General features: G+C 23.7%; 3 protein-coding genes across 3 annotated transcripts; all 3 read right to left on the reverse strand.

The window, feature by feature from the left end:
• Nucleotides 1-5,295: 5,295 nt before the first annotated feature.
• LOC128955472 (uncharacterized) lies at nucleotides 5,296-6,364 on the reverse strand. The gene is made up of 3 exons (XM_054301147.1): nucleotides 6,194-6,364; nucleotides 5,716-6,098; nucleotides 5,296-5,629 (listed from the first exon to the last, which is right to left on the reverse strand). Exons 1-3 carry the CDS (start codon nucleotides 6,250-6,252, stop codon nucleotides 5,364-5,366), a joined length of 708 nt encoding a protein of 235 aa, XP_054157122.1. The 5' UTR covers nucleotides 6,253-6,364; the 3' UTR covers nucleotides 5,296-5,363.
• A 1,149-nt stretch (nucleotides 6,365-7,513) lies between these two features.
• LOC128955470 (uncharacterized) lies at nucleotides 7,514-8,656 on the reverse strand. Its single transcript, XM_054301144.1, has 3 exons — nucleotides 8,487-8,656; nucleotides 8,013-8,413; nucleotides 7,514-7,902 (listed from the first exon to the last, which is right to left on the reverse strand). The coding sequence occupies exons 1-3, from the start codon at nucleotides 8,543-8,545 to the stop codon at nucleotides 7,655-7,657; spliced, it is 708 nt and encodes a 235-aa protein (XP_054157119.1). The 5' UTR covers nucleotides 8,546-8,656; the 3' UTR covers nucleotides 7,514-7,654.
• A 762-nt stretch (nucleotides 8,657-9,418) lies between these two features.
• Nucleotides 9,419-10,998, reverse strand: LOC128955418 (uncharacterized). Its single transcript, XM_054301085.1, has 4 exons — nucleotides 10,906-10,998; nucleotides 10,551-10,647; nucleotides 10,119-10,477; nucleotides 9,419-10,028 (listed from the first exon to the last, which is right to left on the reverse strand). Exons 1-4 carry the CDS (start codon nucleotides 10,907-10,909, stop codon nucleotides 9,619-9,621), a joined length of 870 nt encoding a protein of 289 aa, XP_054157060.1. The 5' UTR covers nucleotides 10,910-10,998; the 3' UTR covers nucleotides 9,419-9,618.
• Nucleotides 10,999-19,355: the final 8,357 nt, after the last annotated feature.

Below are 19,355 nucleotides of genomic sequence, written 5' to 3' on the forward strand. Positions count from 1 at the left end.
AAATTAATTTTGATAGATGCACACATTATTATAATTATTAATTTTATTTTTATTTTTTAATTAATAACAAACATTTAAAAACCACAATAAATATTAAATATTATTATAAAATTATTGAATCAAAAAAAAATATATACAAAAAATATATATAAATTAAATTTAAATTAAAAACGATGTCTAATAATAGTAATAGTAATAATAATAATCCTATAATAATTGTGCAAGATCAACTAACTACTAGCTTAAATGATCAAGTAGATAATAATAATAATAATAATGCAAGCATTTTATATCAAGCACCGATATCCATACCAGATCCAGGTGCTGCTACTACACCTATTGTAACCATAATAATAGACAGTCAACCATCACCATCATTACCACCACTACCTAAACAGCAATACATTATAGACAGTAGTAGTAGTAGTGATATCGACAACAAGTCACTGGCATTACATCGGCAACAGTGCGACCCAAACGGCCAGTCCTACGGAACTGTACAGTTGATGACTACCATTGATGAGGACATTACAGATGCCGCCGCCGATAAGTATGACCGCCAGACCGTCGACGATGACTATACCGATGAGTCGTTTATCGAGTGGTGCTGTTTAGGAGGTGGCGGTGGCGGCTGTTGTTGTTGTTATCCGCCTGTTATGACCACTGTTTGTCTTATATGTTGGTCTCTAAACCATTGGGACGGGTGTTGTTGGTATTGATTGATTGAAAGAGAGAGACAGAGAGATAGATAGAGAGAGAGACAGAGAGACAGAAAGAGAGAGACAGAGAGAGAGAGAGAKAGAGAGAGAGAGAGAGAGAGAGACAGAGAGAGACAGAGAGAGACAGAGAGAGAGAGAGACGGAGAGACAGAGAGACAGAAAGAGAGAGACAGAGAGATAGATAGAGAGACAGAGAGAGAGAGACAGAGAGAGAGAGACAGAGAGAGAGAGACGGAGAGACAGAGAGACAGAAAGAGAGAGACAGAGAGATAGAAAGAGAGAGACAGAGACAGAGAGACAGAAAGAGAGAGAGAGAGAGAGAGAGACAGAGAGACAGAATGAGAGATAGACAGAGAGATAGATAGAGAGACAGAGAGATAGAAAGAGAGAGACAGAGACAGAGACAGAGAGACAGAAAGAGAGAGAGAGAGAGAGAGAGACAGAGAGACAGAATGAGAGATAGACAGAGAGATAGATAGAGAGACAGAGAGATAGAAAGAGAGAGACAGACAGACAGAAAGTATTTTATATTTTACTTATTTATAATATATATCTCTAAATATATATACAGTTTATTACAGTATATACTGCAAGAGTTACAGTATTTACACACAAAAAAAATAATATAATAATTGTAATTAATTTTATGCAATAATACATAATATATATACACAATAGTATATACTGTATATATATTTGCAAACTTTTTTTTTATGTAAATAAGTATTTTTATACGTATGTAATAATTTTATTTTAATTTATTAATTATTAATATATAAAATTTATTAAATATTATTGTATTTAAAAAAAATGAAATAAATAATTGTTATTTCGTAGTGATTATAAAAAAATGTCTATAATATTGAAATTTCATTAAAAAAAATTACTAATAATTATTACTACTATTATATTAATGCGTATATTATTTTGATTATAACTTATTTTTTTAGTAATTTTTTTTTGTGAGACATACCTAAACATAGACAACAATAAAAAAAACAATAATTATTATTACATTATATTGTCGTAAAGAAAATAGTTTTATTACTAATAACTTTGAAAAAATTTATGATTTTTTTGTTGCCAATACACTGTATGTATATTTCAATAATAATCAACAAAAAAAATTGTCACATCATTTAACTAATAAAATATAATATAAAATAAATCGCATAACTTCTAACTAAATATTAATTATTATTATTATTATTATTATAAGTTATAATGAGTTGCATATTGAATATATTTAATATATAAAAAAAAATTATTTAATATTACAAATCATAAACTAAAAAATTGTTTGAAAGTTTAATACATATTTTTTGTTGTAAATTTGGGATTCAATTTAATTATAATTAATACAACATTTATTATTATAATTTTTATTATAATTTTTATATTATTTTTTTGAATGTCAAGTTTAACCAAGTTGAAACACACACACACACACACAAATTATCAAGTTAATTAATTAATTAATTAATTAATAATTATATTTATGATATAAAGTTTTTTTATTAAAAAATATTAATTAAATAATAATAAATAGTTTTGAAAAAAAAGTTTTTTTGTTGTTGTTTTGAAATAAAACAAAAGTGTAATTAAATACTAATAATAATTGGTTTTTAAATTTAATTATTATTATTATAGTAACCAACTATTTATTAATACACCTAACTTACCCTATCACCCACCCCTCCCTATATATATATATACACTATGCAACCGGCACCCATAGTTGCCGAGCCTGGCCTACCGCCACCGTATACTAAATCCGATACTATATATCAACAGTTGCCTACACAGCTCAGGGATGGACCGGGATATGTGACACAACAACATCAACAACCACTGCCATCATCATCAGCAGCATCGCCGCCCCCGCCGTGGGGACAGTCAGTTCAATACCAGCCACAACAACAGCCAGTCTATATACAACAACAACAACCAGCACCCGGTTGGCAGCACCAGCCGCAGCCAGTCTATGGACAGCCTCAACAACAACACCAGTATCCGTACGGTGAATATGGTAGTGGTTGCGGTGGTGGACATCCATCAGTACCGCCGCCGCAGACTACAGTCATTATCGAGGAACGCCATCATCGGGACAAACACTGTCACTTGGATGACCATCACGGAGGACGTGGTGGTGGCGGTAATACCGGTGGTGCTGATGGCGATTGTTGTTGTCTGGCACTGTTGACCGGTTGTTGTCTGGGCTGCTGTTTGGCTGATTAATAGCTTATAATATACCATTACCTGGATATATATACCTGAGCTATAACTTACTATTATTTATATATAAGTTATAAAATTAAAAATACAATTATATTATTTTTTTTATATAAATATTTTTTAATTAAATATATATATATAATAATTTCTACTGTATTTTTGTTTGTTTGTTTGTTTGTTATATTATAATTAATAATTAGTTAATAAAATTATTTGTTTAATTTAATTTAATTTAAATTTGTGTGTTTGTGTGTGTATTACAATATAATAAGTAGTTTATATGATTATAATAATAGTTAAATATTAATTATTATTATTTATAATAATTGATTAATCATTATCATTATCGTTGTGTTGGCAATACATACCAGTGTATGAATAATGATATAACAAAAAAATATATTATTATTATTATTATTTTTTATAAGTTTATTAGTTGTTGGTTATTGTAAATTATTTGTTATAATATTAATAATAATTATTATTTTAATATATTCATTAAGTTTATTGAATGTGTATAGCTTAAATTATTTTATAAATGTAAAAAATAATAAAGTTATTCAACTATAATAATAATAATAATATTAAAATAAATAATACAAATTAATGTTTAAATTATAATAGTAATAATAACAAAATAAATGCTAATCTAAATAATAATTTAGTCATAATAATAATAATGTTGATATAATATAGTAATAAATTTTTTTTACAATACTAATTAAGTTATTACTAAAATTATTGAAATAATTATTTAGAAAAATATTATTTATTATTTTATTTATTTATTTATTATAAACTTATATAATTTAATTATATATATTAAATATTTTTAGTTTTTATAATATTTTGCTAGTTATAAGTTTCATAATTAATTAGTTTAATTTACTTTAAATTTTTTAATTTCAAACATATTTTTTTAATATAAATATTTAGTTTATTTAAAAAAAAATTAAATTTAATTATTTAGTAACATATTTCTAATATTTTTACAAAATTAATTGCTTAAAGCTTATAAAAAATATATATAATAAAATAATAATATATTTAAAAAATAATTTATAAAGTTACAATATTGAGTTATTACTGTATATTTAGTGTTAATGATTTTCAGCATAATTTTCAGCATAATTTTAAATTTTGTTTAGTTTAATAATACATTTTTTTTAAAATAAGTGATAAATATATAATTTTTAATTTATGATTATCAATTTATAAGATTCAAAAATAAATATAATAATAATATGATAACACCTAAAGGTTTTTTATTTTGCAAAATAATTAATTGACCCAATAATTTGTTAATCAATTGCAAAATTTAATATATTTTTTTTTTTGAAAAAATTTAAATAGATATTACTATTTTTAAAAAAAAACGACAACAAAAATAACATAATATTTTTTTGTGACTCTAATGTTAAATAATAATAATTATAATATTTAAAAAAAACTATTAGTATATAAATTAATGTTTTTCATAATTTGTTATAAATATAGTATTAAATAATATAATATATAGTATAATGTATTAAATTAATATAAATTTATTTGATAACAACCATTGATTAACATTTTTTTATGTGCCCTTAACTACAAAAAAAAATAATAATAAATTAATTGATTAACATTTATTGATAACATAAATAGCATAATGATAATAAAATTTGTTAAATTATTGAAAATTATGTATCTATTTAATTTTTTTTTATTTGCTTAAAAGATAAAAATTTAAATTTAAAAAAAATTAATAGTAGTCATGAAAAATGCAACAAAAGTTTTTAGTTATTTATAAACAAAAAAAACGTTAATTATAAATTTATTTATTAAGTTTATTGAAACATATAGGAAAATATTAAATTATAATTAATTAATTATTAAATATTAATTTTTTCTATTAATAAATATATTTTAGTTAATAGTATCTCTCTTTAAAAAAATTAATTAATAAATAAATACCATATATTAAAATATAAATTAAAATATACTATAATAATAAATCAATTAAATCAAAAAACACACACAAATTTATTGTAACAAAATTATTAAATGATTCAAAACAAATTAATTTCAAAATTAATTAATACAACAAAAAAAACAATAGGAAAATCAAATTATATAAATATAAGGAGTCATATATGATATATATATATATATGATAGTAGTAATATATCTATAATACTATATTTATTTATAGTCAATAGTATCAGTGTCATTATAATAATAATTATTTATTCAAACAAACAAAATTAATTAATTAACATTTAAAATGCTATCATATAAATAGTAGTCAATTAGCAACAAAAAACAAACAAACAAAAACAGTTTCATTGAATTATATATATATAGTTAATATGTAAGGGTATGGGGGTATGGGGGTAGGGGTTAGGGTTAGAGGACAGGTATATAGATTTATTTGGCTAAATAATTTCTATAATACTCAACTAGAGTACCCATATAATTGGTATACAATTTGTATAACATTATCATAATGGCTACCGTACCCAACATTGACCACCAGGCCACAGTCAATTGGACCAATTTTGCGGTCATCGGCCACTGTCGACACTCAGAAAGTGGATTGTCATCATCATTGGCCGCCAACTCAGAAAAGCCAACCCCATTGCCGACGGCTATCGTTACGACAAACAGTGCCAACATTTCCAGTAATAGTATACCTATAATATTTTATTGTTGAGGGGGGGTAGGGGTGGGAGGGATGAAATATTATTGATAATTAATTAAATAATTGATAATTAATTACCAAATTTATTGATAAGCATTAGCCGAAACTTTCGGCAATTCATAAGTTCGGTGTCGTCGGCGGCGGCGACGGCGGCGGACATGGAATAGCCATAGATTACCGACTCGACTACTATTGAGGTCAGCCATACAAACATATAGCCGCCAATACAGGTCAATACAGTGGTCATACACTGTTGTATAATAACAGGTTTTCCTGTATGCGGTGTCGATGGCGGCGGTGATTGATTTGCGGTAGTGTTGGCAGTAGTGTTGGTGACGGTGCTATTGAAGACGGCCGACTGGTTACTGGCGGCTAACTGTTCCTCTAAGTTAGGTATGGGTCGGCAGGACAGGAGGTTTTCGTGAATTGTCGACGTCAACGAAAACACCAATACCAGTAGACTGGTTACCCCCCCCACAACCAACCAACCAAACCCCAAAAAATTTAATTAATTAATTAATTAATTATTATCATTCAAATCAGTCAAATTATTTACCAGATTATGTGAATTATCAATGACAAGCCTATCGGCACCTGTATCTTAAAATTTGACATTTTTTTCCCTCCCGGTGTTGTTGTTGTTGTCAATTGTCGGCAATTAGTAACACAAAATAAAACCACAAAAAAATCAAAAATTTTTAAATACAATTGAATTGATTTTTTTTTCACATATAATATATATAAATGTATTTTAGTTACTATAGGTTTTTTTTAAAAATATAATAACTACATGTGCTAAATATATTTTTTACTTATATATTGATATCTATCTAAATGTATATATATAGCCTAATATATATATATACCGTATATATATATATATATATATATATATTATATTATAGTTAAACTTATTGGTCACACCAACAAAAAATGGCTAATTGTGTGCCTAAATGATGACTAATAAATATAGACAAAGTTTATTATAATGTTTCAAAAAATGTATATTTTATTGTATGAATCATCTAGATACATTTTTAATATATATATATATATATATATATGACACATATATTGGGGGGGAGGGGTGACTAATATTTTTTTTTGTGAGGGAGGGGTAGTTGACTGTTATATTTAGTAGTAATATAGTAACATCAAATAATTTATACAAAAATTTTAGCCCCCATTTGACTATTGTAACGTTAATAGTTGTAGTTAACTATTATTAAAAATATTAATATATATTTATGTTATTAAGCATATCATCATAGGATATAAAAGTAAATATTATAAATACATATTATAAATACATAATATTAAAAAAAAGTATTATTTATTATTTTTAATTTGCTTAAAATATTTTTTATAAATTTTAAAAAAAATAGTAGTCATAAAAAATGCAACAAAAGTGATTAGTTATTTATAATAAAAAAAATTAATTATATATTTATTTATATTTTATTGGTTATATTTGTAGAGCATATATGATAATATTAAATTATAATTAATATATTTTTTTGTTAATAGCATCTCTCTTTTTAAAAAAAATTTATAAATAAATATTATATATTAAAATGTAAATTAAATTATAATGATAAATAACTAAATTAATAATTAAATTAAATGATTCAAACAAATTAATTTCAAAATTATTAATTAATTAAACACACAATAAAACAATAGGAAAATCAAATTATATAAATATAAGGAGTCATATATGATATATATTATATATATATATAATAGTAATATATCTATAATACTATATTTTTTTAGTCAATAGTATCAGTGTCATTATAATAATTATTTATTCAAAAAAAAACAAAAAAATAAATTAATTAACATTTAAAATGCTATCATATAAATAGTAGTCAATTAGCAACAACAAAAAAAACAAACAGTTTCATTGAATTATATATTCAATATATTAACTTAATATTTAAAGGTTAGGGGTATGGGATAGGGGGTCAGGGTGTTAGGGTTAGGGTTAGAGGACAGGTTTATATATATATAGTATTCAATAATATCTATAATAATCAATCACAGTATCCATATAATTGGTATACAATTTGTATATAATTATCATAATGGCTCCCGTACCGAACATTGACCACCAGGCCACAGTCAATTGGATCAATTTAGCGGTCATCGGCAACTGTCGACACCCGGGGTCATCATCGGGATCAGCCGAGTCATAATAGCCAATCCGATTGCCGACGACTTCCGTTACGATAATCAGTGCCAACATTTCCACTACTAGTATACCTATAATTTTTGTTGTTGTTGTTATTGGGGGGGGGGTAGGGGTGGGGAAAGGGAGAAGGGAGGAAATATTATTGATAATTAATTAATTTTTTGTTGTTGATATTAATTACCAAATTTATTGATAAGCATTAGCCGAAACTGTCGGCAATTCATTAGTTCGGCGGCGTCTGCGGCGTCGGCGGCGGACATGGAATAGCCATAGATTACCGACTCGACTACTATTGAGGTCAGCCATACCAACATATAGGCGCCAATACAGGCCAATACAGTGGTCAGACACTGTTGTCTAACAGGTTTTCCTGTATGCAGTGTCGATGGTGGCGGTAATGTTGTCGATTGATTTGCGGTAGTGTTGGCCGTGGTTGTGGTTGTTGTTGTTATATTGGCCGCCAGGTTACCGGCTACCGGTTCCTCGACATTAGGTACGGGTACGGGAGGTCCAGTGGCTTGGGCTCGGGAGGCCAGGTCCTTGTTAATTGTCGACGTCAACGAACAGACCAATATCAGTACACTGGTTACCCCCCAAACAACCCCCCAAAAAATTTAATTATTTAATTAATAATTATTATCAATCAATCATTTACCCGATTACGTGAATTATCAATGACAAGCCTATCGGCACCTGTATCTTAAAATTTGGCATTTTTTTAATCCCGGTGTTGTTGTTGTTGTCAATTGTCGGCAATTAGTAACAAAAAAATAAAACCACAAAAAAATCACAATTTTTAGATACAATTACCGTTAATTGTTTTTCACATGTAATTATATATAATATATACAGTATATATATATAAACTGTACTGTAATTACTATAGGTTTTATACAGTACATGTGCTAAATATATATTTATACTAATATATACTATATATATATTATATATATATTATAGTTAAACTTATTGGTCACACCATAAAAAAATGTCTAATTGTGTGTCTAAATGATGACTAATAAATATAGACAAAGTTTATTATAATGTTTCAAAAAATATATATTTTATTGTATGAATCATCTAGATACATTTTTTTAATATATGACACATATATAGGGGGTGACTATTTTTTGTGGGGGGTGACTATTTTTTGTGGGGGGTAGTTGACTGTTATATATATATACACCAAATAATTTATTTAAAAATTTTACCCCCACTTGACTATTGTAACGTTTAGTTGTATTATTAAAATATAGATGTATATTAAGCATATCATCATAGTATAGTCAAGTATTAAAAAAAACTGGTGGTCATCACCAATACCAGTGCCGACACACACACACACACACACACGATATATATATATATGATGTCTAATGGGGTGACTATTTTGTTTTATTGATTAACCCCCCCCCATAAAATAATATTTTTTATTAATAGCAAAGTTTATTATTATTATTTTTATTAAACAATTAAACAATTATTTTATATTTCTAATAAATTCAATACAAAACAATTTTTTTGATTTAATATAAGAAAAATTTACATCAAATAATTATTATAATATATGGATTCATATATAAATTTTAGTGGGTGTGTGTAGGGGGGTAGATAGGGGGTGAGTTGCGGGGAAATCATACAATTTTTACAATATAATAATTTTTAAATATCAATTAACAAAAATTTCAAATATATTTTATTCAAATACTCCCCCCCTTAATCATCATCATCACCTCCAAGGGTGGGGTGGGGAGGGTTGTCAAAAATACTATTAAAATCAACATAATCTACATGCGCTCAGTAAGCGTAGCCTGACTTGTATACAAACTGGTGGGCGTTGCCGGGGGTGTATTATAACCGGTAAGGTTATAGTTGCGAGGCTTATACAGGACATACTTTTCGGAAGCCGACACACGGTGTCCACCACCGCCCCCATCACCGCCACCATAGTTGACAGCCGTCGGTATATCGCCCAGTGATGCATCGATTCGTTGGTTATACCATTGTTGCATCAGATGACAGCCCATCAGTACGACTATTATACTGTAGGACATCCAGGAAAAGATGGTCACATCGGCTATAGCTTTGCCGATGAGGACAGTCGGACAACGGTTGTCCAGTGAGGCAATGTAACCCATTTCCAGTCCGATCATTATTGTGTTGATCAGTAGCACCAGTAGCTCGATTGCCAACAGTCCTATATATATATATATATATATATCAGTGGGGAACGGGATGGAAGTGTTATTTACGTATATTTATATATATGGTATCGATATATGTATACCCAGTTTGATCTTCAAGAGAAACTTGAGAAACAGGTCGACACTGTCGACACCGCTCAACGAAAAACCGATAACCAGTGTCTCAATCAATAGGGATACCAACCAAACAATAAGATAGGAGGCTATAAGCCATCGGCTTTTGAACAGACAATAGTAGCCTTTTTCATCAATAGTTGGCTTAGGAGGCAATGGTGTCGGTGTCGATGTTGAGTTTGCCGATTGTTTGTGACTACTGTCCACTGAACTGTTGTCGGCTAGTATTGAAATCGGACTGTCCGTTACCGTAGTTGAAGTGGTAGTCATACCGGCCAGAGGTGCCTCCAGATCTCTGTTCAATAACGGTATTCCCAGATATAGTACACTAAATATAATAATTAGATATTTAATTATTGATGACATGTTGTTGGAGTAGGAGGTGGTGGTGGAGGACATACCCGATCAGATGCAACGAAAACAGGGCTACCATTGGTAGCAATAGATATTTGGGATTCATATCTCTAACACCTGATCCAACACTGGCTATTGATAGGGCTATTGATATATAAATAAAAAATGGATTAATATATAAAACACAATTATAATAGTATAGTAATAATAATTAATAAATTTAATTTTTCAATTATATATATATAATATATTACTAATTTGCTTAATAATTTAATTTAATATTTTATTAATACAATTAAATATAATTAATAATTAACTAATTTTAATTGAAATTAAATTTAGTTATTAATTATATATAATTAAATATATATATATATATTTTATTAATTAAATTAAACTTACGCATTTTTAAAACGTTTTTTTCAAGTAAAACAAAAATGATAGTCAATTAAAAATCTTTTTTTAAAAAAAACAAATGCCTTATTATTTTATTTTTTTATTATATCTAAACGTTTGGCTACTTATACTGTATATATATATATATATAATTTTAATTATAAACTTTTATATGTAAATTATATTTTAATGTTGTTTTACTCAGTTTAATCTACAGTATATCATCACTAATATATATAACACAATAGTAGTAATAACACTAATAGTTAATAAGTTTTTCAATAATTAGTCAAATATAACAATTTAATATTAACTCAAAAATAATTATATATATTGTACTGTATATATATATATATAAACTTTTTTAGCAATAACTATTATTTTGCTTAAAAAATTTTAAATATCAATACTAATGAATAATTGATTTTTTTTCAATAAATATTTTTAATATTTTGTTTTAATAATATATTTAATTTTTAATATTCAATATATTGTATTGTATTGAAACATATTCAAAAAACTATTAAAATATTGTTAAAAATTATTATTATTTTAAAAAAAAACCTATGAATTTTATTTATACTCATCTATAATATATTAACATTAATATTTAAATTCAATATAAATGGGGAAAAAATTTATTTTATAATAATTTTAAATATTAGGAAAAATACTTAATTTTTAGCAAATGTTATTATAATATAATTTATACTGTGTTTAGTATATTATTATTAAATATCATATAAAATAAATCAATGAATCATTTATTTAATAAAAAATTATTAATAATAATTACTAATTAGAAAAATTTTAACATTTAAAAACATTTAATTTTTTTTGGTTAATAAAACATAAAATATTAATATACTATTAAATAATATGATATCAAAATTTTTTATTTTAATTAAATACAATACTATTTTATTTAATTGATTTAATGATATAGTGTACATAATTCAGTGGAAAAAAATAATAGTTATAATAAAAACTATTTTTATTAAATTTACAATAATTTTTAATTGAATAATTATAAAAAAATTGTATATAATTTATTATTTAAATTTTTAGAAAAAAAATAATAATATTTTATTTTGTCTAAGACTATTAAAACCAAAAAATCTTTAGTTTTTATATTTAAAACAAAAATAATACAATACTATTGTATTATATATATATATATATATATATATAAATTTTCAACAAATTAATTGTTTCCCTAATAAGTTATTATGTAATTATTATTATTATTATTATTTGTTAGTTAATATGATTTAATAAAAACTTAGCAGAGCTTAGATAATATGATATCTATATATATATAAAGTTTATTTTGTTGTTGAAAGTAAAACAATCATCACTTGAGTTATAATAATAATAATAACGAAACTAATAATTATCCAAAAAATATAAAAATAAATAAAATAAACTATTTTTAACTAATATGCTATAAATTACTTAATATACATACAGTATATAAACACAATAAGCATTTAACGCTTTTTTAAAAAAATAAATAATAAAAACTAAGTTAAGTTGAAAAAACAATTTTAAATTATTATTTTTTTGTGAATAAACATCAATCAGTATTGTATTGTCTATAATAATAATGTATTATATAATATATAATATAATAATAAAAATACTTTTTAAGTCAATATCATTGAGCCGTTTAACGTTACAACACAAAAATCTATATATATATATATATATATATATATATAATGTATTGTCTATTAATATTATAACAAAACTAATAGTTTTTTTTGAATATCATTTAAATTTTTTGCAAAAAATATTTTTTGTGTCAGAAAAATAAAAATGTTTTGAAAATATATTTTCTACAAAAATATATATTTTTGTGACAATAATTTTATTATAATAATTTTTTTTAAGAGTAAAAACATTTATTTGTTGTTTCAAATGCTAAACAATAACATTGATTTTTTTTGTGTCCAAATTTGTTATTATAATAATTAATAATTATTATTTGATTATTCAATAAAATTTTATTTTGATAATAATAAAATAAAATGTACAAAAATTTTATTAATATTTATTTAAATTATTTAAATTTTCTATTATTATTATTATGTTGTTTATTTATTTCCATAGGATATACAAACGGTAAGTATAATAAAAAAAATTATTATATAAAATTATAAATAATATTATTTTTTTTTTACATATAAAAATCATATTTTTTTTATAAAAATATTTTTTTTAATTATTTTTTTTAAAAGGATACTATTATAATAATCCATATCATGGTGATATACGTTTATTACAGTCCGAAATTGTTAACAAGGTTAGTTTTTTCATATATATATTAATATATATATATATATAATATTATAAACAATTAAACAATTATTTAAAAAAATATTTTAAATTTATATATTATATATATTTAAAATTATTTTTTAAAAACACATATATATATATATACTATATATAAATCTTTAAGTAGATATAAAAATTAAGTTATGTAATAAATTATACAATATATTATTTAATAATATTAAATTAAACTAATTTATGACTATTTATTTATTTATTTTTTATTTGTTTAGTTGCAAATTATATTTATAAAACTGTAACTATTGTAATACAAAAAATATTATACAGTTATTAGAAATAAAATAATTTGTATTAAATAGATAACGTGTCAAATATGTTATATTTATATTTTTTAAAAAAATAAATAAATAAATTTTAGCAATTAACTATTGTATATTAAAATGGCATATATATATATTATATAATTTATATATTTGTAGATTAATATTATATATATATATTGATGAGTATATATAAATTAAATTCATACATTGTTTTATAATATAAATATAGTATTAATTGAAAAATATATATTAATATTTAGCTTAAATAATTAAAAAAAAACTATAATTATGTGTAGTATAATTTAGATTTAAAAGTTAACTATATATATATTTTTTATAAAAATTTTAATTTTAAAACTATAAATATAAATTAAAACGATTAACTAAACGTAATATATTATTTTTATAATATACCTTACAATAGTCATTATATTATTGTATTACAGTTTATAATAATTTAATTTAATTGAAAATTTAGTGAACAATTAAATCTATAAACTATAATATAAAAAATTAATTAATTAAACAAAATTTTTTTATACACTTTAGATTTTTAACTATAAACTTTTTTTTTGTAATTTTCATAATAATAACAATAAATTATTTTGAAATATAAAATACTTATTATTTTTGTTTTATTATTATTACTTTTATTCATATTATTATTATTATTACTGTTATTAATATTATTATTACTTTTATTAATATTATTATTATTATTATTACTAAAATATCAACAATAAAAAAATTATATACAATTAATTATTGATAATTTTCCGGTATTTAAATTTATGTTAAATTATTTTTTAAAAAAATAATTTTAATAAAAAATTGCTAATTGTGTTTTTACATAATAAAATAATTATAATTTATATTTATAACAAAAAAATAATTAAAAGTTATTAAAATACTTGACATTTATATGTTAATTAATTTTCAATTCACTAATAATAATAATAATAATGATATTTATTAAGTGTTAAAAAATAATTTTCAACAAAAAAAAACAAAAATTAGTTTTAAACTCATAATTGATAGATAAACAACTCATCCATAATATAATTATTGAAAAACATTGAAAAATAAAAAATAATTTTAAATATATATATATTATTACGATATTTAGTGTCAGTTAAATTATGTGCAATAATAATAATGTATTTAACAAAATATATCAATTATTTATTGTTATTATATTTTTATAAAATAAAAAATAATTCATTAAATATTCAATAAACTTTTTTTTTGTTAAAAAACCATTGATTTTATTTAAATAGTGTTACCGATAGCGCCCTTAATATACAGTATATACTAGTTATCAGAAAAATAATAATAATAATAATTAGTATTATATATATATTTGTTTCAACTAATAGTCTGTATATTATATACTGTATTATATATTTAAATATGTTTTCAAAAATTTTTTGACAATTTTTTTTGACAATTTAGTTCAAAATAATATTTTTTTTATATTTTTTTGTTTGTTTTTTTTATTGCGAAATTCTTGTTAAATATAGATAACTATTTTTTTTTAAATTATTTTTAACTAATTTGTTTTACAAAACTAATACAAATGAAAACATTTGTTTTTGTTATTATAATTATTAATTTTATAATTTTCTATTATTTAAATTATTTTCAACTAATACTATTAAAAATTACTATTAAAAACTATAATTTAATAATTTAGTTAAACTTTATTGTATTAAAATAATTTCTAAAAAATTATTAATTTTGAACAGATAACTATCTGCTTATCTAATTAAAATTTATTTGTAATTTTTAACTTTTTAATTTTTTTTAGTTATTAATTAGTTATTAATTAATTATAATAAAATGTAGTATTTTTTTAAAAATAGAAAATAACTTATAAATTAATTATAACTATAAAATATATTATTACTTAAACAATAACATTATCTAAAGCAATTAAATAATAATAAACTATTAAGTATTTTTTTAATAATAAATTATTTTAAATATTTATTTAAAAATATATATATATATATTTATTATTTAATATTTTTTAATTATTAATATTCATAAAAAAATAAATAAATAATTAAAAACTGTAATAATTTAACTATAAAACTATAGTTAGTATATAAAAATTGTAATAAATTATTTAAAATTAGAATTAAAAGAATTCAAATTTTTTAAGTTTTAAAAAATATAATTTTATTTTATTATTATTTTAAAATACAAATATTTTAGCAAAACTGGATCAGTAACCATGATCAATTAAAAAATAATAAAATCAATAATAATAATAATAAAATCAATAATAATAATAATAAAATCAATAATAATAATGACCCGGCTGATTTACTAACAATGAATTCATTGCAACAATTGCTTAACGATAGTATAGCATTGCATAATAATAATAATAATAATAATCATAATTATTATCATCAATATCATAATGGCAATGCTATAGTATATCGTAATAATAATAATAATAAGGATACTACTAATAGAGGACAGTTAGCTAAAACCAAGAAACCTTATAATAATAATAATAATAATAATAAAGTATTCTGGAAACCAATGGACAGCTTATGGATCAAATCACAGATACAACAACAACAACAACGACAGATACCGGTGCCGACAACAAAGTCCAATAATGATGACACTAATTATCATAATACCCGTCATCAACATCATAAAAAAATACCAGTGCTTAGCAATAGTGATGCTGATGATGATAATGATGCTTATGATGCTAATTATGAAAACAATCACTATAATAAAAATACTAATAATAATAATAATTATTATTATTATGATAATTCACAATATCCATCATTGGTTAAGCAATTATCACTTAATAGTAATAATGATAACAACTATAACAATGATAATGATTATCATAATAATAATAATAATTATAATAATTATGCTAATGTTAGAAATACTAATACTAATAGTAATAATAATAATTGTAAAAATAATACAAAAAATACTAATTTAGTAAAATTTGATGATAATATTGGCGATAATATCGATGATAATACTAATAATAATGATAATACTTATAATAATAATAATAACGGCGGCGGCGGCGATGATAATGGCCATCAATTTATGCCTATCTATGCCGACAACAACAACAATAGACAGCAATATAGTAGACAACAAACACCGAAACCGAAACCAACTAATAATAATAATAATAATAATCGTCGAGAAAAATATGATAATCACATGAAACGTGTTGATCCACGTGTTGTTGAACAACATCGACAACAACAACAATATTACCAAAAGTTTAGACAACAACAACAACAAGAATCGGATGATCAGCGAGAAGATGGACAGTCATCTACCGGTGCCGCAGCCGCTGCGGCTGATAGTCCATCAAAATATGTATACAGTGTCGATCATAATGGTCGGGGTAGGCATACTAGCTATTTTACGACACCAGTAGCTACTGATGCCGCCGCCGCCGCCGCCAGTGATGGTAGTGGTAGTGGTGGTTACGATGCCAGCAATGATTACCGCAGCAGTAGTTTACCGAAAAAATTTTCGGCTCCCGAATCCCAGTCAATGATGCAAAACAGTGATAATAGCGATAATGCTAATAATAATAGGCCATCACTAAAACATACCGGTCCTACCACTAGTAGACATCGATATAATGGACAGGGAGGTAGTGGTGGTGTAGGTGGTGGTAGTGGTGGCAAAAGCACGGGTAATACTACTCCCACTACTAATAGTAAATATAATTATCTAAAAAAACGACCGAAATATTCGACACCAATACTGATGGCACCGACACCTATACTGCGTGTGGCCGACCTGTTGAGGCCAAACAATATCAACGATATTAAAGGACTGGCATCCATGTCCACTATGCCGGCCATAGTCAACAATATTGGCTACAGTTTACTAACGGCAGCCCAGATGGGCGTTCAGGCTCTGGCACCCGACTATCCTCAGCTGCTTAGTGCCGATAAAACTACAAACTATACGAAAAAAGTTGTCCTAATTTCAAGACCACCGGCGACGGCGACGACTACTTCGATGGCCATGGCTTTAGTTGACGGACCAAAACTTGGTCTAAAACCCGGTGCCGATAACAACAAGTTGTCCAACAATATACTACTACCGGTGCTTAAAGCAACCCCCGGTAGTAACAATAATAATAGTCATTGGATACCTATTGGTGGTGGTGTTAGGGGGGATTAGGTGTCGGGGGGGGGACTGGATATCAATTGTTATAATTAATTAATAAAAATAAAGTTTACTATTAATTATTATTATTAATTGTTAAATAAATTGAATTGATTTATGTATTCAAGTTATAGATATATATACAGTATATATATACGATATAAGTAGTTGTATTAAATACATGTAAACTATAATTTTTTTTAGATATTTTTGTAATTGTTTTTTTTAAAATAACAATTTATTAGTTAAATGCTATATTTTTTTAAAAATTGTGTATAATTTTGATTGTTATTTACAGTAAATAAATAAATATTTATCTATTTATAATATTATATATCTATTGTTATCTATATATATATAGTTTCTAAGTCTATATATTTTTTAATTTTTACAAAAATTATGATACGATTTATATATATATATTGTATATAAAATTTACACAATCTGTTTGTTAATTATTACTATAATTTAGACAAACAAAAAAAATAAACAAAAATAAAATTACAATTAAATTATAAATTCAAAAAACATATTTGATTATCAAAAAAAATATAATGACAATCAAATAAAAAATTTTTATCATAACATAAAATAATGTAACATATATATAATGATATTTTATTTTATTCAACAAAAATAAAAAAAAACAAAATAATCAGATTATTAAATTCAAATTATATGTTAAAAAAATAAAACAGTTTTAAAAATATTTATATCAAATCAACAAAATTTTATTTATAGTTAACTTAATTTTTTTTAAACAAACATATGTTTTGTTGAATTTGTTGTAATATTATAAAAAATATTATTAACTTAAAAATTATTATTATTAGTATTATTTAAAAACAATTTACACAATCACTGAACACAATCATTAAATAATTTTTATTAATAGAAATCTCAAATTTTTTAATTAATATATAAAAAATAAATAGTTTTTTAAAAAAGTTTTTTCCCAAAAATAACAAAAAAAAATGTTTAATCAAACTATACTGTTGTTGTTGGCGACAATCATACTCGTGTTGGTACCGGTGCTGATGATGACCACCGCTGCTGCCAATATTGCCGATAGTGTGGCCGCCAGTGATCAGCCAAACAACTGGTTGTCCCGTAAGGCCAGTCCCTCCAATGGACGACCCGTAAAACCTATGGTCAATGATGATGTCAACGATGACGGTTTGGCCGGAGACTACATATCCATTGTAAAGGTATTATCGCCCGATAGTAGAGTAGTTACCAATGGTTTACGTAAAAAACGAGACATCCTATCATTAAATAATATCAAACAGAAATTTGTTGGCCTAGTATTGAAACCGGCGGTCGAAGCGCTCCGGGGTATCGATCAGTCAGTATTGCCATCATTGGTTAGACCAGTACTTAATCTGTTAATATCCTTATTGGACGCTATTGTCAGCCAAGTAGATGATGATAGTCATAGTGATGGTGATGATGATGATGGTAGTGATGATCATAATTATAATAAACATAAAATTTTTAATTAAAACAAATTTTTTTTGTTAATTAATATAATTTTATTTTTCTCTATTTGTTGTATGAATTTATTGTATTAATATTGTTATAGTATTATATAATTTTTTATATAATTATTTATATAATATGTTTGTTTGTTTTTTCTAATAAGTTTTAAATAAT

The sequence above is a fragment of the Oppia nitens genome, unplaced genomic scaffold (assembly GCF_028296485.1).
Source record: "Oppia nitens isolate AA-2021 unplaced genomic scaffold, nextdenovo-longstitch-racon4-pilon3 scaffold2_pilon_pilon_pilon, whole genome shotgun sequence".
In the NCBI taxonomy this organism is placed as follows: Eukaryota; Metazoa; Arthropoda; class Arachnida; order Sarcoptiformes; family Oppiidae; genus Oppia; species Oppia nitens.